This window comes from Cololabis saira, chromosome 7 (genome assembly GCF_033807715.1).
Source record: "Cololabis saira isolate AMF1-May2022 chromosome 7, fColSai1.1, whole genome shotgun sequence".
In the NCBI taxonomy this organism is placed as follows: Eukaryota; Metazoa; Chordata; class Actinopteri; order Beloniformes; family Belonidae; genus Cololabis; species Cololabis saira.
In genome coordinates, this window is record NC_084593.1 from 14984894 (window position 1) to 15006187 (window position 21294).

The 21294-nt window shown below is 41.9% G+C and overlaps 1 protein-coding gene across 1 annotated transcript in view; it reads left to right on the forward strand.

Moving 5' to 3' along the window:
* The window catches only part of fgfrl1a (fibroblast growth factor receptor like 1a), an 87978-nt gene that overhangs the window by 34218 nt on the left and 32466 nt on the right, over window positions 1-21294 (forward strand). Inside the window, exon 3 of the mRNA XM_061724859.1 lies at window positions 5835-6107. Within this exon, the coding sequence (XP_061580843.1) occupies window positions 5835-6107 (273 nt within the window). The remainder of the gene's footprint in view (window positions 1-5834; window positions 6108-21294) is intronic.

A 21294-nucleotide genomic window follows, 5' to 3' on the forward strand; every position in this document is an offset into this window, starting at 1 on the left:
TCGTGCCACGAAATTTCGCGATACAAAAACGTCACAATACGTGTCGTGGAGGTGACAAAGTGTATTGCGATATTGGGTTATTAATATTAATCTATTGTGTTGACTAGAAACGCGCATCCGACCGCGGCCGCACCTCGACCCGCGGACCAAAATCTTACTCCGCTCAGAAGAAACTAGTCCCATTTTGTGGGTCCCGTTTTGAGCTCTGAACTTTTACTAATGTAAGGCTGGTGTAGAGTTAAGCCTTACCTTATTAAATTAAACCTTTTTCGGGTTGTGAGTTGGATAAACACGCGCGGGCAACTTCTCCTGAGCTCCAGTGTACTTTAATGTCCGCTCAACAGCGTAGGATTTTAGAACATCAACACAGCACCTAGTGCTGTATCACTCCGCCCAATCTAAAACATATTAACAACTACAGATAAACTGACTAATGTCATTATAGTCCCTGATTTACAGAATATAAAGAATATATTTATAAAATAATGAAACCTGAATTACCAAAATAAACTTCTTAACAAAAATAAATCTCCTCTTACACTTATAAGGTGAGCATGAATCAATCTTTTTTATGATGTAAAATTGTATGTTTTTATTTACTTTTATTTATTTATTTATTTAATTTTAGTTGTTAAATTAGAAAGAAAAAAGTCAAATCATACATGAGAGAAACTATTCAGTTTGTGGCAAAATATTTGTATTTGTATGAAACTGAAGATGCATAATGAAAACCTGACATTTACTTTTAGTTCAGTTTGTGGAAAATGGTTGGCCTGGCTTTCTCTTTAAAACTTAAACAGTTATAAAGCATTACAAACTGTAACAATAGGGCAAACGCACAGCATTGTTTTGTATTTTGTGTCTTTCAAATAAAAGACAATTTTTTCCAGTCATATGTTCCTCATTCAAGGTTGTTAAAAAAATACTGCTATAATATCGTATCGTTATCGTGACCTCAGTATCGTGTATCGTACCATATCGTGAGATTAGTGTATCGTTACACCCCTACTAATGAGCACACGAAAAGTCAGGTAAGACACTGTTGGGCTATATTGTCGTTATTATAGGGGTTCACGCTCTTTTTACAGGTTTAATACTTCAGTGATGCATTTATGAACACAATACAGTATTTATGTCCACGCAGAAATGCACAAGAATAACTGTATGTCTTGTGTGTGGAAGAGAAGAACAGAGTTTAGGTGGGCAGAGGAGGAAAGGGAGGGAAGAAGTAGACGTCGGTGAAAAGGAGCCTGCTGGTCATACCACTGGGGGAGGGGAGGGGGAGAAAGAATAAAATGGTGAGGTAAAGGAGGAAGATGTAGGAGAGGCTAACTGTCAAAAGTTGAGAGGTTCAGTCCGAGGTTCTGCTCCTGCGGTTCTCCGGGGGAAAGACTGGGGAAGTTGTGTGAGCGCACGGATCTGAAAAAAGGCAGGAGACCAGTAAATCACTCCTGAGAGAAAGAAACGGTTCTACTGTGGACCAGGAGGACAGTGTGAATGAGGGCTCTCACTTCTCCTCTTTCCTCAAAATGGAGAGGCAGAAAAGTAGGGGAAAAGAGTGATGACAGCGAAAGGAGAAGACGGGAGGTGGTAATAAGAGGAAGAGAGGGGCCAAGGGCAAGAAAAGAGAGGTAGCAGGGGAGTAGTAAGAGTTCAGCAGAATGCGATTTCAATCTGTTGGTGAAAGAGAAGAAGAAGTAATGGATAGAAAAAAAGGGGGAAAAATAACATTAAAGGAGTATGTGGAAGTAGGAAGTATGGCCAAAAGAGGTAAGTACGCAAGAGAAAGCAAACGTGACAGGTCTCAAAGAATGAACAGATCGAATTTTCTTCTTTTTCAGGGATAAATACTGTAAAATGTTTAACAAATATATGAAGGAGATCGAAAAGAACGAACAAAAGAGATTAATTACAGAATAGGAAACATGTATAGATATAATAAAAGAGAAATAGTGAGCTGAGTAAACCATTAAGCTGAACGAACACATTCCCGATGAATGAGAATACCTCTGCATGACAGATGTCTTTTTCACACCTTTCACATACATACATACATACATCCGACACTGGTACACTCTATTCCCTGTTTAAAACAACGTCCTGCCGTAACCGCACATTCAAACCGCTGTGACTGTTCGCCCATTTTTATATACTCTCACCTCTTAAACTTCATTCGTACCACTTTACTTCCTCTTACACGTAACCTGCAGCTGCAGTGTGAAAACGCAGATGAAGACCTTAGTTGTTTTATTGTGGTGACAGCTGACAGCTGGCCACTGCTGCTCCGTAGTGGGACTTGTTACACTCACCTAACATACATGTTTTTGGACTGTGGGAGGAAGCGGGAACGGGGAGGAAATCCCACTGGGAAAACATGAACGGGGAACCTTCATGCTGTGAGCAGACAGTGCTGCAGTATATGGAGCTGAATTTACCCAACATAAAGTAAATTAAATGAACGGTGAACGGGCCCTCGCACCCTTGTGCACGTTCAGGCGTGCTGCAGTGGAAGCGCTTGTATGACTTGCATGTAGATTCTTCAGGCCTGGACATTTAGTGGATGACACCAGCCACGACTCTCTATATCAAACCATTCAAAAGTTATAGCAGAAAGTAGGAACTATCACATATCGACCAATCAGATGAAGGGGCGGGGCTAATTTGCACCAATTATGTTCAAGGACTCAAAACGATGTCCGATGACACCACCCACGAGTCTTTATGTCAAACCATTCAAAAGTTATTGTAGAAAATAGGAACTATCACATATCGACCAATCAGATGAAGGGGGGCGTCTATAGACGCTTTTTGGCGTCTCTCATCGCCACGGTAACGCTTTTGACTGAGAAAAGTAATGCGCATCGTCGCAGGATCGAGACGCACATTTTGATGTATAACAAACCTGGGTGCAAGTTACGGTTCAGGCCGCATTAACGGCCGAATAAATGGCATAAATTGCGCCAAAATTACACGATTAATTCAAAATGGCCGACTTCCTGTTCGGTTTCAGCCATGGCGCCAAGAGACTTTTCTATAAGTTACGACATGATACAGGTGTGTACCGATTTTCGTGCATGTACGTCAAATTGTATTGTGGGGCTTGATGCACGAAGTTTTCTAGGGGGCGCTGTTGAGCTATTAGGCCACGCCCATTAATGCAAACCATTAAATATGAAAAATGTTTCCAGGCCTGGCTTGCGTGCAAAATTTGGTGACTTTTGGGGGACGTTTAGGGGGGCAAAAAGGTCCACATTTCGTCGGAAGAAAAATACAGATACAATAGGGCCTTCGCACTGTAAGTGCTCGGGCCCTAAAAAGTAATATGTGAGAATTTTCCTAGAATGTGCCTCAAAAGATGTTAATTCTGCTACATGCATTTGTCTCAGAAGTCATCAGCGTATGGTCGTCTAATAGCACTGGTATACATCTAGAGCAATAACAACTTTAAATTCACTGGGTTCAAATATTATCCCAGTATTGTTTACCTGCTCTCACCCTTTTGTTCAACTCAAAAGAGCCCCTTGGTTTTATCTTTTCTCAACGCCACACTACAATCAGACAAGCTAAATAAACCTAAATAAAATTGACCGTATAGAAACATAATTCTCGTCAGTTGTGTGAAATAAGACCTGGAAACAGGCATTGTGGCATAGAATTGTCAAATTGGTTTAAGTCACCGTACGAATTGTTACAGATTACTTTTGTAATACTGTATTTGACCCGGAATGAGATGTACCTGCTGTACTCTACTGCCCTTACTTTTTTAACAACTTGTGCTTTTTATTATTTTACCTCTTTTCTTATCATTTTACTTCATTTTATTTGTTATTTATGTTTTAATTGTGTCTTGCCGCTTTTAATGTTGATGTAAAGCACTTTGAATTACCTTGTGTTGAATTGTGCTGTACAAATAAACTTGCCTTGCCTAAACCTGAAATGTTTATTGTGAATTTGAAGTCATGTTTATACTTTTCTATTATGTTTTCTTCTGATGAGCCCCCATCAGGCACATTGTTATCATTAGCCATCACTCTGTCCTTCCTGTGAAGCGTTTACCCTGCGGGACGTGACCTGAAGCCGCTCGTTTTATGGTAGATTTCCCTACAGTTGCCTTTTGTTGTCCGTCGGGAGGACGTTGTTTGCTACTCGGTGGTCGATTGCGTATTTTTCCTGCAGTGTTGGCAGAGTATTGTCTTAACCCCAAAAGCAGCGAAGGAAGGTCAGACGGAGTTGTGCGGCAGGCGCTGAACCGCGTCCACTCCTGCGGCCCTCCTGTTTCCATTTCTCTGTCTTCCTGTTTATCTTTCTTTTTATGCCTCTCCTTCTCCACCGTATTTCATTCCTCTTCCACACTCACTCCCTTAAATTCCATCCTCCTTTATTCCCCTCAGTTTCCTCCCCCCTTTTTCTTTTACCTCCTCTCCCTCATTTCCTCTCTTTTTCTCCCCCTCTTCCTCATTTGTTCTCTCCATCATTTCCTCCCACCTTTCCCATTCAATCAGGCTTCTCTTCCACCCCCTTCTGTTTTTCTAGTGTGCTGTTTCACAGCAGCGCGGCTACTGAGCAGTCAAGGTCATGCTTGATCCCGTGTCTCCAAATGGCATCGACATTGAAATTAAACCAACTGCTCAGGGTGTGTTTGCTCCGCTAGGTGCTCTTATTCCTGCTATTTAAATGTCTGACAAAGATTCATGGAAACCATTTCTTTTCTCACTGGTTTTTCGTTTTGCTTTGTTGACTTGACAAAACACCTAACTAGATACAGTATGTCAAAACCAGGTGGATATTGTTGCTTCACATTAGGGATGGGCGGTATGGACTAAAAAATGTATCACCATAATTTCTGGCATTTATCCCGATAACGATAAAAATGACGATAAAAAAAATACCAATTCAACTCCATCTTTTTAACTATAAATCTATCTCGCTCTCAGATCCGCCATGTTTGTTACACAAAAACATCATCAACAGGAATGTATCTTTCTTTCTTTCTTTCTTTCTTTCTTTCTTTCTTTCTTTCTTTCTTTCTTTCTTTCTTTCTTTCTTTCTTTCTTTCTTTCTTTCTTTCTTTCTGGCTCATTTCCTTTCCTTCCTTCCTTCCTGCTTCCTTCCTTCCTTCCTGCTTCCTTCATTCCTTCCTTCCGGTCTTCCTTCCTTCCTTCCTTCCTTCCTTCCTCCATTCATCCATCCATCCATCCTTCCTTCCTTCCTTCCTTCACGTACGCTTTCTTTCTTTCTTTCTTTCTTTCTGGCTCATTTCCTTTCCTTTCTTCCTTCCTGCTTCCTTCCTTCCTTCCTTCCTTCCTTCCTTCCTGCTTCCTTCCTTCCTTCCTTCCTTCCTTCCTTCCTTCCTGCTTCCTTCCGTCCTTCCTTCCTTCCTTCCTTCCTTCCTTCCTTCCTTCCTTCCTTCCTTCCTTCCTTCCTTCCTTCCTTCCTTCCTTCCTGCTTCCTTCCTTCCTTCCTCCTTCCATCCATCCATCCATCCTTCCTTCCTTCCTTCCTTCCTTCCTTCCTTCCTTCCTTCCTTCCTTCCTTCCTTCCTGCTTCCTTCCTTCCTTCCTCCTTCCATCCATCCATCCATCCTTCCTTCCTTCCCTCCTTCCTTCCTCCATCTTCCTTCCTTCACGTACGTTGTGCGTGGATTTAACGCAGAACCATAAATCAGCTTTACACAAAAACGTCATCAACGGGAATTTATCGTTTTTACCGCGAGATGACAAATTCTTACCGTGGGGTATTTTTTTGACGGTATATCGTGAACGGTAAAATATCGCCCATTCCTACTTCACATAGTAATATTTTTTTAATTTGATTGTTTTTCTCCCCCCCCAAAGGTCCTCCCCGGGTGTCAGAGAAGGTGAACCATCGTCAGAGCGCCCGTCTGGGCCGCACGCTGAAGCTGCCCTGCCCCGTGGAGGGAGACCCCCCTCCCCTCATCATGTGGACCAAAGACGGACGCAACATCCACCGGGGCTGGACGCGCTTCAGGGTGCTGCAGCACGCCATGCGTATCAAAGAAGTGGAGACTGACGATGCAGGGACTTACGTCTGCAAGGCCACCAATGGCTTCGGCAGCGTGAACATCAACTACACACTGATTGTCATCGGTAAGTGCTTTGTAAAAACTAAGTTGTTGTAACACACCTTTGAAAGAAATCCAGGTAACTGGCAGAAAGGAGAGAATATCACCAAAACTATCACTTGTGTTAAAAGTGGCTGTCACTACTTTTTCAATATGATGCAGAGGTGAAAGGTGTGACAGACTAATCCAGCTATTTTTCAAATGTATTTATAGGATTTTCTCTTTTAGAGCAAAAGCTTTGTGGAGGGAATTGTTTGTATAACAGCAGGCTGATTTACTAAGGACCAAAAAAAAACAAAACAAGTTTTGCACAAGAAGGAGATGCTCATGCAACACAGACCGGCCTCAACCTGGAAGTGGATGCTTACACTCATGGAGGGGTTTATTTATCACAGTAAAAGAAAATATTTAGTCTCTTTTGTCTGCGCCAAAGAGCCCCAAATCAGGTTTCGGCTTCTCTGACTTGTGTGGCTGAAAGAAACAAGCGTGTGTCATCAGTGAATGAAAGGCTCCCTGTTACATTTGTTTATGACTCCACACTAATCTGCGCTGCTCTTGGTCGACTGTGGCAACGAAACGAGCTTGTTGCGCCTGCGCCGTCAGCATAGTTATAGGACCTCACGTGCAAAACTTGACACTCCCGTCTGCACTATTTATAATATGCATCAACATGCTAATTTGCTAAGGATAGTAACTCTGCTACTATAAGTTTATAGGAACACTTGGTTATATAACAACGCTTTAAACTGAATTAAATTCAACAGCATTGATTTAATTGATATCTGCATTTCATACCTAAAATCTTTAGTCCACCTAAATCAAAAAAAATCATTCAAACTAAGATCCCCAAAATAGTTAGTTTCAATTTAAATCAAATGGTGAACTGTGACTACTTATTTCTCCTGGTGAGAAAGCAGACCAAACCAAAACAGGAGCAAAAGCATGGAATTGCATGAATAGTGGCCGTAATAAACATTTGCTTCTGCAGGAGATACATCATGTAGTTCCCACTTCTGCAGGATTAATGCTTGCAGCCACCTGTAGCGTTTTGCTGTGTACTTTTGATGACTGCAGTGCATCAAAGTTGCTTTTCTCCATCTGTATCTATCTAGCATAAATTGCTAAAGTATAAATAAAAGAAATGCAAAGACAACACAACACCTAAACTGCAAAAGTTCTCTGTGTTGTAAAAAAAAAAGTACCCAGACCTCTCCCGGGACCCTGCACAGGATAAAACGGGTATAGGAAAGGGATGGATGGATGGATTTGGAGTGGCGTATTATGGTGTGATTTGATTTTTTTTGGCTGCCTGAAACAAACCCCGTCTCGTGACTCAAACCAGAGCAAGCAAACTAAGGCATTAAAGCATTTATAAGACATTGACGTCGCTCTCAGCGCCACTCCGAATCTATTTTCTAAGAAAAGTCGAATAAAAACATCACTGGTTTCTTTAGAAATGATTGTGGACACATCTCATTTTATTCAGTATCTCAGGTTCACTTGTGGTGTTTTCTTCTCCAAGGGTCTTATTTTCATTTCCCATTCCTACCTTCTCTTCAGTTTTAAAGCCACAGTTGTCCCTGTTGGTTTGATTTGCCATCACAAAGCCAACAAATGCACATACCAATACATATATGCACATACTGTAGCTGCCCAAACAGCAACGCTCTGTCTGTAGTCTTTTGTGTTGTCTGTTTATTACAACAATTGTTGTGTTCTTTTATAATACTGAATGAGACATTTGTTAAAAGGGGTAGTTGTTTCTTTTTTGCTTGGGTCGTTTTTGTGTGTAGGACGTTATGTCATTGTGAACCGCCATGTCTGTATGGTGCAAACGTCTTCATAAAAGAGACATTGTTCTCCCTTTAGCTTTTGCCTCGAAATGAGTTTCTCTTTCTCCAGAAGTCGTATCTTTTGTCATTGTTTGGGTAAGTGTATTTCCACGTCTCTTTTTTAAAAGTTGTAACACCGGCCGTCTGTGATACTGCGGACAACCTTGCAGGTCAAACACAGGTGTGTTTTTTTTCTGTCCTGCTCTCGAATAGCTACTTCCCTCAACTCTTATCCATGTAAACAAAATGCCTGTAGGAAGGACATTGTGTCAGAGCACATTTACGCATACAAGCCTGTGTGTGTGGCTGGGTCTGCATGCTTCCACTGATCTGCCAGTGCGTGTGTGTGCACATGCCACTCCATATGTGTGTGTGTGTGTGTGTGTGTGTGTGTGTCAGGTTTCAGTCAGTAGCATGGATGCCAGCAGGGACATTAATGCTCCCCAGCGCTCCAAAGAATCTGACTAAAGCATCTCTCTCTGCATTGCGTCGGCTCTTCAAACGCAGGCTTGAGTAAGATGCGTTGATATAAATACAACCAGCCAATATTTTAGACCCCTAACGATGGTGGATGATGCATACTTTGCGTAATGGTTCATGCAAAATACATCCATTGCGTAATGATAAATCACCGTATTCGTGAGGTATTTTTTACTTTTTTTTTTTTTTTTTTTACATTTTAATTTGACGCTTTATCCCAAGCTGATGAGATCTTTGCACCAAAGTAGGACTTTCTTATGATCTTACAGGCAGGAAAGTGACGAACGTAATGATTTAAAAAAAAAAAAGGTTTATCAATAAAACTTATGGATGTAGTTTAAAGAGGTGTTTTTTTATTTATACTTGACGTAACATTTTTTGTAAAGCTTTCACTGCGGATGAGGTTGCCAGGATACATTCTTAGCACCGGTTAGTACAATAAATTGGCCTGTCGCCAGTAAATTATACGCTTCTATACTCTCCAGTAATCATAATTGGTATGTGATTCAAAGCTTCATCGGTCTTGACCTGAACTTCAAAGCCGAGCTGGCATGGAGAGGGCAGGAGGGTAGCGAGGTGGAGGGGCGGGTGGGGCAGTGGGGGTAACAGCTGCCGCTGAGGTCATGCAGGCAAGCAGCTGCCGCCCCACCTCCTCCCTCATTTACTGTCCCTTTTCATTCACTTCACATATGCACGCTCACACACACACACACACACACACACTCACACACATGCTGGAGACGCACCGACTTCAGCAGATCCACGTGACCATCATTTGCCGCTCTTTGAGCAGATTTGTATTTCAGTAAAGCTCTTCAGAAAACCACCATTTACCTCTCAAAAATATAGTGCAGTTCTGTAAGGCAACCTAAATATGCACATTTAGCTTTAACTCCATGTTTAATGTAAGTCTAAATTGTTTCCAACACTTTCAACAGCTGGGTTTTTTTTATTAAAAAAAGTCACATCTCAAAGTTCTCCCCAGAGTTCAGTGGTTTTCCAATCTTCAATAAAGGAAACATATTCTGCCTTTTTTTGCTTCGCAAGTTGACAGATAATCCTGAGGTCTTAATACAATTTCACAGCAGCTGGTTTGAAGCGCCTCCGATTTTAAGATCCTGTATCTGTATCTTGGAAAAACTTCTGGGCTTTTTATTTCTTAGCACTGAAGCTGACGGATTCCACTCAGAGTAAACTCACCAAACTGGATATTTCCATGTCGTATCACCTGCAAACAAGAGATTGCAAAAAAAATTGTCACCATTTGAGATCACACAACTGGCACCCCGAGACATTCAGTTGTCCACAAGGTTAACTTTCAAGGATGACCCCTCCCTGTAATTCAAGCCAGGAATCGTGGCTCAGCATCTCCTCGGAGAGCATGGAAAGCGGTGTTTTCATAGCTGGAACGATCTGTATTGGCAATGATGTTTAAAACATGGGGGATGGATGGAAGGATGGATGTGCAAGTGCAGTTGTCTCAGCGTGGTTGGGGTGGGGGGGCTGATGGTATGTCTCTGTCTGGATATAAATGGATGAAAACAGTCCGTGTTTTCATGCTGTTGTTTTGTTTTCTGCAGCTCTGTGGAGACTTTTTTCTCCGCTGCTTTGCTTCGCCTCCTCATTGCCCTCTCGAATCTTGTTCTCCGCTTTCATCTCCTCTCCTCTCCTGTGTGGTCCCGCCGTAATTATCCTATGACCGCTCCATTTCACAGTAATAAGCCCACACCTGGATCTTATAGTCTTTCCTTCTGAATTTCTAACACAACGTAGCTTTAACACTTTTCTTTTTTTTTTAATTCGGTCTCAGTCCTCGCTCATCCTTCTTCAGTCAGCTGTCTCATTTTTCTCGGACCGCCTTTTTAATTTGTATCAATATTTTCACACTTTTCCAATTAGTTCCTGGATGTGACAGCTTTTCATCACGGTGAAACATCCCACTGCCCTCCTACCCGTGACTGGAAGCGATGGAGAGGCTTTTCGTGGTGGCAGGCCTTGGTTGGCGGGGCAAATTAGAAGATTCCTTGAAGTGTTTGTTCTTTTGTTGTGTGTGTGTAGTTTGGCAAATGTTTGTGTGAGTAAATAGTCTGCATGTGTGTGTTTTGTGCTTGTTTATTTGAAGGTTGTGTGTGCTGGTGTGAGGGGATTTATGGGACCACCAGTAAAGTGAAACTGGAAAAGATGTGTTTTTTTTTTTTCTTCAGCGTCCTTCAAAAATGAAAGGCTGCTTGTTCCTCCTCCCCCTGTCGTTTTCCATCTTTCTTTCTTTTTTCTGTTCTCCTTTTTTCACTCTTTGTCTATCCGTAAGAACTTCTTTTTCTTTCTTTTTTTTTTTCCTCATTGCCAGAGGAGTGAATGATACAAATTCCATAGTTCGAACCAGATGTGACGATAAAGAAAGCGTGTCTGGGGCAGAGATGGGAAGCCAAGCGTAAGAAGGAAGGAAAGAAGGAAGTAGCCTGGGATTGTGTGTGTGCGTGTGTGTGTGCGCGTGTGTGTGTGCGTGCATGTTCACCAATACACACAGTCTGAGCGTGCAGGTACTGTAGCTCCATTCATAAGCGATGATTTGTGGTGATTTAAGAACTCGGCCACAGCAGCTTGACATCTGGTCATGATTGGAGAACAAAGAGGAAGGAAACAGAGATATCTAACGTATATTTGAATGAAGGAGGTGGTCCAGGATTTCTGTTCATCAAGTGGCAAATATGTAATAGATTCTGAGCTAAGAGAAAGAAAATAAATAGCCAGATTAAATGTCATAAAACACTGCCATGCAGCTCAGCTAGCGTTGCCCAGAGAGCGTTTCATCAGACTCGTATTGTTCTCCAGCAGGCGTAAGGCTCATCCTTATCCCAGGTTCCCTCTGCATGTCTGAGACTGCAGCTGTCTTCCAGCCAGAAGCTAACGCTTGAGGTCAAGTTGCAGTTCCAACATCATCTCCCTATCCATCAGTCCTTCCATCCCGACGCCTCGTCTGTACGTGCGTTCTCACATTTCTCAGGTTTTAATTAAGATATCTGGTGCCTCATCTGGAGAGGATGTAGAGGTGGCCAAGGTTTGCAGCCTAATTGGTATGACTCTCTTCCACACGCAGAAATGTGTGGGTGTGTGATTGCACAGGGACGAAAATGAGTCTCAAATAACCCAGTGTCAGTCTCACACAGCCTCACCCACCTACTTGCAAACTTAGCACTTCTGCTCAAGTTACACTCAGCGCTTTCTCACTAATTGTCCAAAAATGCAGGGAGTGAACCTGGAGCTGCAAATCTGCTGTGTTTTAATCCTCACGGGGGATATTTTGGTGAGGGAGCCTTAATCATGATTTTAATCTCATAAAAAAAAGATTATAGTGTTTAATGACAGCCTTTCCTTGACTAACTGGTAGCCTCCATTCTCTTGTTTGTCTTTCTTTTTCTTATGCTTCTAAAGATATTGAGGCAAAATGGACACTATGGTTTTAGCTGGAAAAATTACGATCTTCATACACTTGTACTTTAGTGATGGTAGCGCTTGGATATCTGGATATTTGTTCATTAAAAAGAGGCTTTTAATTTTGGCAGACAAACTCTTTATTTCCAGCCAAACTGCAAACTGAATTAAAGCTGCAAGCAGTGATGAACGGGCCCTCGTGCGTGCAATTTTCACCAATAAAAGTCAAGGACTCAAAACTAAGTCCGATGACACCACCCACGAGTCTTTATGTCAAACCATTCAAAAGTTATGGCAGAAAGTAGGAACTATCAAATATGGACCAATCAGATGAAGGGGGGGCACGCTTTTTGGCGTCTATCGTCGCTACGGTAACGCTTTTGACTGAGAAAAGTAATGCGCATCGTCGCAGGATCGAGACGCACATTTTCATGTATAACACACCTGGGTGCACGTTACGGTTCTGGCCGCATTAACGGCTGAAGAAATGGCATAATTTGCGCCAAAATTACACGATTAATTCAAAATGGCCGACTTCCTGTTCGGTTTCGGCCATGGCGCCAAGAGACTTTTCTTTAAGTTGCAACATGATACAGGTGTGTACCGATTTTCGTGCATGTACGTCAAACCGTATTGTGGGGCTTGAGGCACGAATTATTCTAGGGGGCGCTGTTGAGCCATTAGGCCACGCCCATTAATGCAAACCATTAAATATAAAATTTTTCGCCAGGCCTGGCTTGCATGCAAAATTTGGTTACTTTTGGGGCACGTTTAGGGGGGCAAAAAGGCCCTCCTTTCGTCAGAAAAATAAAAATAACGAGAACAATTCCTACGGATACATTATGGCCTTCGCACTGTCAGTGCTTGGGCCCTAATTAGCGCGTCTTCTAATTGTTATAACGATGCAGATGAATCTGGCTGTTAAAAGGCGGAGCGCGTGCTGAACACCTCAGCTGTGTAGGCATGAGCGATGACAAGAGAAAGGGAAGTACCCAAAAATGCAGTTGCAACCTGCCCCCCCGCGAAACACCACCTTGATGCAGCTTTATATATCCAACACAGTCTCAAGAAAAAGTTGATTGGATTGAGCTGTCGGGGTATAAATGAGCGAATAGTCGCTCCCACACCCAGTTGATGTTGGGTGATGCACCAAGTACCAATGCGCACGATATGTAGTTGACTTTTTTAAGTTTAAGATTGAAAATGTAAAGGGAAACAGCTATATACTAAACATTTTTAGAAGTGCTAAGCAGCCCAAGTCCAACAGGACAAGAAGGGCGTCGTATTTAGTCTTTTGTATTCAGATTAAAAGCATTTCAAGTGTCCATATTGTGCTATTATGATGTCTGTTTTTTCTGACAAAGTATGCAGTTCATGAGTCCAAAAACCCATGCTTTTCTCAATCAATTGAAATACGAATATTTGTTTTGGGAAATGTTTTGTTGCATATTGGCATACACCTGGTGAGATGGAGAGAGAGGAGGTGAGGTGTCTCTGACCACGTCGCAGTTTCATGTCAGCAGGGTGTCCTTGAAAATACAAATGTTTTAGTGTTTAACTCAGGAAAAACATAATATTGGCCCTTAAGTGCACGTTTTATTGAACAGTTGTTTGGTTATATAATTCTATATATAATGTACTATATATATCATAGCAGATCATATATTACCTGCAGTTGTTACAATAATAAAATCTATAATACTGAGACCCCCCCATAGTCATAATGAGTCTCTTCAATAAATTTCTTGTTGGAAACGATGCAAGATTCAGGTTCTGCTCAATCACAGAAGGTTTTTATAGCAAGTCAAAAATCGAACATTGTCCACATTTACATTTCCCTTGTATGACAGATAAAGAAGAAATATATTTCCCACAGTATTTGGAGCCATCTGGATGTCCCGCAGTAATTAAACTAATGTCCCAATGATTTTATTTCTGTCACAGTTGTAGAAATTCAAGAAAGTTCTAAGTGAGTGAATATCCAAACAGCAGTCGTTCCTGTCGTCGTCGCTTCACACCGTTCTACATCAAGTTGTTTCGTCTCTCTTCGCTCCTGCAGTTGCAAAAACAAGCTGCCCTTACAGTGAGCTAGACAAAGCCGTTCCTGCGGAAATCAGGGTGGTACGGTGGAGACGGGGGATGTAAACATGCTGGTGTGCATGTGCCTCGTGCTCGTACGCGTATGAAAGGGCACGGCAGGACTGTGGAGGTCCAGATGGGGGAGAAAGAATATATCAAGTTTCAAAGGCGGTTTTTCCGCCTTGTTGTCGTGCAGTGCAGATAAACAGACAGATACACATATTTATCGCATCTTTTTGCATAAACATGTCCACGAGTGAGGGCAAGAAACAATTTGTCCGCTGGATTGCATGCGCGCCGTCCTGACAAACACAATCATCCAGGCAGTCGCAAACCTGTCAGGGGCCCTGGCCCCCATTTCATGGCTGCCTGTCCCACATCCCCTCGTTCCGCCTCGTTTCACCTCTGGCGCAGAGATGGAGGGAAGATGGACAGGAGAGAGAGAGAGAGAGAGAGAGGGGGTGGAAAAAAAAAAACAAAAGGCCAAACCTCCTTTTTTTCCCCCTGGTTTTAATCTGCAAACATCAACCTGTCCAGAGAAAAGAAGTCTGTGACAAAAGTATTCTGACAAAAAGAACATTCCTCTAAACTCCATCTGACTTTTTTGCATCCTATCACCTTCTCTCAGCTTCATACCTCTTTTTTTCTTTTACTCAACAGTCTTTCCTCTCTCTTTTTCTCACAACCCTCCAGCGGTTCAGCAGTGGAAGGGAGACGTCTTTTTCTCCGGGGTGTCTTTCACCTCCTCGTTCTCTCCCCTCCTATTTGCCTTCATGGTCCATTTGCAGCCGTCTATGTGTGGGGGACTATGGCTTTTTTTCTTCTTCTTTTTTTTTTTCTACTGATTGTATGCCAAGTTAACCTCTCACAGACGCCTAATGGGTCTTAAATACCCTCTGCTAGCTTTGACTTCTCAATTCTCCGAACTAGATGCCATCTGTCAGTCAACGAGCCTTTTCCTAGAGGCCCAAGAAATGACTCAGTCTGAAAAGGAAATCCACCCCCAAAGCAGAAGTGATGGCGCACGGTTTGTATGAGCTTAATCACTATTGACTCTCACTAAAGTTTTGACCCTTTTGAATTACTTTGAAAATCAATTTTTCTGACTGATGTGTGTCATCGTCAGACTCAGGACCATAAGATGCTGTCTATGGAAAACTGATATTTGCATCTACTTTCAACTGATGGTAAAGGTTGTCTAATATAAATAAAACATTGCTCGGTGAAAATGTTCATAGAAGCAACTTACAGAGTTGAAAAAAAAAAAACATCCTGAGCTGAAAACATAATTTGAGTAATAGTTAAATCTCCCTAATGTGTACGAACTAAAATCGTACACTGTAATTAATCTTTTACTGATGCAGTAAAATAGCGTTTTATTGTTGTAGAGCAATGATTGTAGCAATTTGCATCAATTGTTCCAGTATTTTATAGACAGAATTAAGCAGAAATTGAAGTACTGTTATGAAGAATTTGCATCTGTGATCTCGTGTCTCGTTTCTTCTCTGAATTCGGGTTTCAGGGAGGAATTCAGCTTTAACTTAATTTGCCAGCTGTTCACAAAATCCAAAGCAAACGTGTTTCCACAGGAACTCTCCCATAGCTAATATGAGGCGTAACTTTACCTCTTTGTGTGTTTTGGCATGGCGGCGTCCATTGAATGAAAAATATAAGTCTAATGGGTAACAAATGTAGCAGAAGTTGAAGCGTATCATTTGGTGCCCTGTTACTCGTATGGTGAAGTGCACTCTGTCCCAAAGTGTGAGTAAAACGACGGGAAACTTAATAGTTGAGACTTCTGGCTGCTGTGAAACTTCACAGTTGCTCACTTTGTTTCATGAAATTAAGGCAGACTTCATTAGTTTGAGTCCATGGTCAAGAAGAAAGATGTGGAAAGGAGGCATAAACAGAGGGAGGTGAAGGCAACATGGCAAGGAGAATTATTGGTGGTGATTGAAAGTGTGCAGGCAGGGGAGTGGAAGAGTAGAAAGGAAAGGCTGGTGGCTCAGCAAAGTAAAATACTTCAATTAGGACTCATGTAGGTGAGATCATGAGCCGGTCTCTGCTCAAAGGTCTTCTCCGGCCTAAAGGAGGGTTTTTTTGTAAAACCTGATCATTCCAATAATATTTACAAACGTTGGCAAATTTTCATCTTTAAACTTGTATTACAGAATTTGGGCATTTAAACAAACGTGTGTTTCACAGAAGCGAGTAACAGCACATGCTGATTGGGCCGGCGGCAGGTAAAGCCATTCAGTCTGTGTCTACGAGGGGATTCTTGCTCCGGCTCTCTAGTACAGGGGACAGCAACCCAAAATGTTGAAAGAGCCATATTGGACCAAAAACACAAAAAACAAATATGTCTGGAGCCGCAAAAAATGAAAAGTCTTGTATCAGCCTTAGAATGAAGGAACACATGCTGCATGTTTCTATATTAGTTAAAATAGTAAAAATTTCATGAAAAAAGTCAAAATGTCGAGATTAATGTTGAAGTACAATCTCGAGGAAAAAAGTCGAAATGTCGAGAAAAAAGTTGAAATTTTAAGAAAAAAGTCAAAATGTCGAGAAAAAAGTCGAAATGTCAAGGTTAATGTTGAAGTACAATCTTGAGAAAGAAGTTGAAATGTCGAGAAAAAAGTCGAAATGTCGAGAAAAAAGTCGAAATGTCGAGATTAAAAAGGAAAGGAAACAGGAAGAAAAAAGTAAGGAAAAAGAGAAGAAAAAAGAAAAAAGGAAAATAAGAAAAAAAGAATAAATAAAAATAGAAAAAAAGAAGAAAAAAAGGAAAAAGGGAATAAAAAGAAAAAAGGAAAATAAGAAAAAAAATAAGAAAAAACTAAATAAAAAGGAAAAAAAAGGTCAAACATTTTTGAAAAAGCTCCAGGAGCCACTAGGGCGGCGCTAAAGGGCCGCATGCGGCTCTAGAGCCGCAGGTTGCCGACCCCTGCTCTAGTAGCTTTGGGTTTGTCAGTTAGGTTTGAAAGAGCTGAAGTCTCCATCGCAACTGAGATACATTGGAAGTTGAAGGAGTCTATAGTTAAAAAAAGAAAAAACAACAGAAAAACAGGAGATGTCAATGGAAACTATTGGATACTACAAATATAAAGCAGATAAAATCTCTAGGCAACCGTAATAAGCACCCAGACACCATGTGATCCCTGCCTGCCCGTGTATGAAAAAGAAAAATACCAACAACATTTTTCAGGGTTTCTCCTGCTGTCTCCTGGGCACAGCACTGCAAAATACAAATGAGGGACAAAAGGGAAGTATATGTCCTTTGTTTTTCCAAAGGTTGGGCAGCCTGAACAGTTCCTTGGTGTCTCTTGTGTCTCTACAGTAGAGGTGTGATTGTGAAAGCCCAGAGAGAGGATTGGAGTCTAAAAAGGAAAGCAATGGCTCCTGGACGGCTACTACAGGAGCCACGTGGAGACAGTTTAACAATCTGAACAGATAAAAATAACAGAGTGGATGAAAAAAGGACCAAAAAAATACATTATGTCAACCAGATAATACGTTTCAGGATTGGATCGGTCAGCACCAGTGTATTATTTCTTTTAACCTTTCGACTGAACTCAAAGCAAAGTAACTGACAATCAACAAGCTTCACCATGTTCAAAACCAGCAATAAAACAAGACTGTTAGAGTCTGAAACTCCTGGCTGACTGTGTGGTGATAAAAAAGAATCAATAAGTTCAGACATGAGCAGGTAATCATGCAGGGACTGTTCAATCACACGTGAGAGGCATCAAAAACTCCCCTCAATGAGACCCTCCCTGTTCCTTGAGTGGGTACTTAGGAGAGATGTCTCCTGCAATCCCTCATTTAACAGCCTCCCTGCTACCACTTCAACCCCCCCCGCTGCGCGGAAACAAAGTGCTCCAGCATCCTTCACTGCATAGCTCCCGGTCCGCCGACGCGCAGCGACAGCAACTCCACTCTGTCAAAGTGAGCTTCCTCCAAAATGTCATTAGAAATATGACTTGGACAAGGACGGGGCTGGGAAAGAAGGAAAGAAGAGAATAAGAACAAAAATATCAAGATTTCAGAGTCACAATATCCTTAAAACCAGGAACTAGCTGGTAAATTGTATGAACCTACGCTAGGGCTGGACGATATATCGAGATTTTAATATATATCGATATATTTTCAAACACGATATGGTACGAGACAATATCGTTTATATCGATTTAAAAAAAAAAAAAAATCTTTTTTTTTTTACATTTTTTTTTTTTTTGATTTTGATATAGCTTATTTTGTGACAAATTGACTTGAATGTTTTATTTGAGATTTGCACAAATGTTTTGTTATTTGCACAACTGTCAACCTCAGTGGAAAAGTCTGCCTGTTACTGTCTACATTGTATTAATTGCACAGTGTATTTTAATTTAATTGTTATGCAGGAAAGGGATATTTGTTTTATTTTATTCAAGAAGCATTTTTATTCTATATATGCAGGCAGTTTATTTTTATTTCATTTGTTTTATACATTTTGATATTGTGCAGACCTCTGTTAATAAAAGGTACCTGTGTGACATTTGGCACGAGGCTTTGTATTAAAACTGACTGTTTTTTTAAGGGTTTGCCTCAGAAAAAAATGAAGCTAACAGAGATGCTATGCTATAATGCTTTGGGGGAAACTCCAATTAAGGCACAGAAAAAATATCGAGATATATATCGAGTATCGCCATTTAGCTAGAAAATATCGAGATATGACTTTTGGTCCATATCGCCCAGCCCTACGCACAATTCATCAACAGACGAGGTCATATTTACATGGCGTCATGTGCCAAAAGACCAAGAACAAGCCAGAAAGTTTGAGAAGGAGAAGTGAGTGAGTGGGAGAGCGTGGGTATTCATGTCTGATCAGAGGAGTTGGTAGGGGAGCGGTGTACTTGTGAATAGACAGCTTAGTGCCCATTATACGCTCGGGAGGATTAGTCCTGTTCACTATTGTTACCCTCAGGAGGTAGCAGCGTGCACACACACACTCACACACACACACACTCACACTCACACAACACAACCACATACATACAGTATATATACACGGCTTCCTTTTCTTTCTTTCTTTGATTTTTCTGTTCATACTCTACTTTTATGTGCTTCTTTATTTGTCATATATGATTTACAAGCATCCTTGCAACCGACACCACAAGAAAGCACGCACACATCCGCTACACCCCCTCTGGTGATTCCATAATAGGTCAGGCTATTGACAGACCTGCCCGTTCGCCGAAGGCGTCTTTTCTCATTAGAGCCGGGATTTCGTCACCGGCCCCGCAGGCTCCATTGTCCCACTCCAAGCAAGTAATTAGGGCTTCCCTCGGCAGCCGCCCCCGTCCTGAATAGACCTGAGAGGAGTGGAGAGCCCGCCGAGGGCAGAGCCGGGGCTGGCAATTAGCGAAGACGCGTTTGAAGAGAACAGGGAGAAGAGGGACGAGTGGAAAGACCGTGGCGAAAGAGAGAGCAGACCTGTGCTACAAAAAGCTTTCTTTTGAAGTTTTAGAAACTTTTGTCTGCTTTTTGATGCTTTCCTCTCGCGCCACCATCAAAGGAGAAAACTGGTTCTTCAGCACACACTACATCCCTTCTCCTCCCTTTTGCCATAATTTCTTTTCTCTCATGTCCTGCTTTCATTCGTTAGTTAGTTTGCTCCCAGAAAATGCATTTGTGTTCTGAAAAGCTGTGTATCTCCTGCAGCCGCTTTGATGTCTCACCGACGATGTGGGAAGCAAAATTATTCTCAGAGATCCCACTCGTCGAGTCGCTCTCGTCTCCAAATTCCAGCAGTTGCATCTGGCTTCACCCCAGTGGCAACAAGGAGGCGGGATGCAATGAGAGGAGGATTTAAAGAACCGAGCATGGACGTTTATCACAGTTTCAGCTATGTAAACCACCAAGCCAGCATTTTATCTTATTTTTTTTGGTTTTGTTGATTGTTTTTTTTTCATGTGATTCCAGAGGGTAGACTAAACTTTTTTTTTTTAATATAAAACCACCACTGTACCATATCTCAGCTCCAGGAAGTCTGATAAAGCGCATTGTCGTCTGTCTTTTGAGGCTCAAGAAGAAGAACAACAACAAATCTGATCAGAGAAAGTTAATCAAAATAGTGATTCACAACAGACGTCACTGTTAAAATGAGAAATTATCTCCAACAGACTTTTATTCTGGCGGGAGCCGTCAGGTGTGTATGTTTGCAAGTATTTGCTTGCACAACATGCCGCATTCCACTGCATTATATTTCACATAAATGCATGCTCTGTATGTTTTTGCTGTGTTTTTTGGATATGGGATGTGTGCGTGTGTGTGTGTGTGTGTGTGTGTGTGTGTGTGTGTGTGTGTGTGTGTGTGTGTGTGTGTGTGTGTGTGTGTCTGTGAGAGAGTGTTTAGTTTTTCCCCCGTGGCTCTTGGGAAAACACAGCAGTGGTCCTGCGGCGCCTCCGCTATCAGCCTGAAGTTTGATCAGTGTGACAGCATGCTGAAAACTGATACACTCTCTCAAATATACACACACACACACCCACACACGAGCACACCCTGTGGCCCCGACCATAACTTCTCGTCTTCGTTCCTCTGTTTTGACGCCAGTCTGTATTTGTACGCATATGCTTGTATTTTATTAGTTTTTTTGCGCCTGAAGACCCACAGTTCATGCCCTGTATTTTGCAGCTCTTTATGTTTCGAGGACACTTAATTCAACACCTTATTTTTTTTTTTTTAAATCCCTTTCTGCTGCAGACACTGAGTGATAACAAACTTGTACACACTTTGAATCAAAGCCAACATCTTTAGAGAATTTGCCCCGCGAGCAAACGCTGCTTTGATATAAGCGCCTAATGCCAGCTTTCGCTCAGCCGAAGCCGCTGCGACTCCTTCTTGGCCCAAAAAGTCCTCATAGAACAAGAGGAAACAGAAGGAAGAGAGGAAGGAAGAACAGAGGATGTGTTGTGGCTGTCAGACATGTCATTAAACAATGAGAACAGGCCAAAAAAGCCCTGATAAGCCCATCAGACCCTTCTCCCCCTCTGAACTGCTGCTTAATAGCAGCTCTATGGGACTGGATTTCTGGTGATACATTGCGTGCCAACAGTTCTGATGCGATTACATAGCAAATAGGGATTAGGAAGAGAGTGAGTTTTTGGAGCAGACATGTGTGAACATTTACAATTATCTGCCCTGCTGACTGACCCGACCATTGGAGACCGGCGAGTCAGGGAAGAGAAACATGAAATGTTTGAGAATTATGAATGCACCAACAGCTCTGAGTGAAGTGAATGAGTGTTAAACAAAGCAGGCATCGGCATGAGTCATGTTGAAACGTGGCCCCGGCGGCGCATCATGATGAGCGGGTTGGTTTTACATTGTTGTAAATTGTTGTTCATCAAA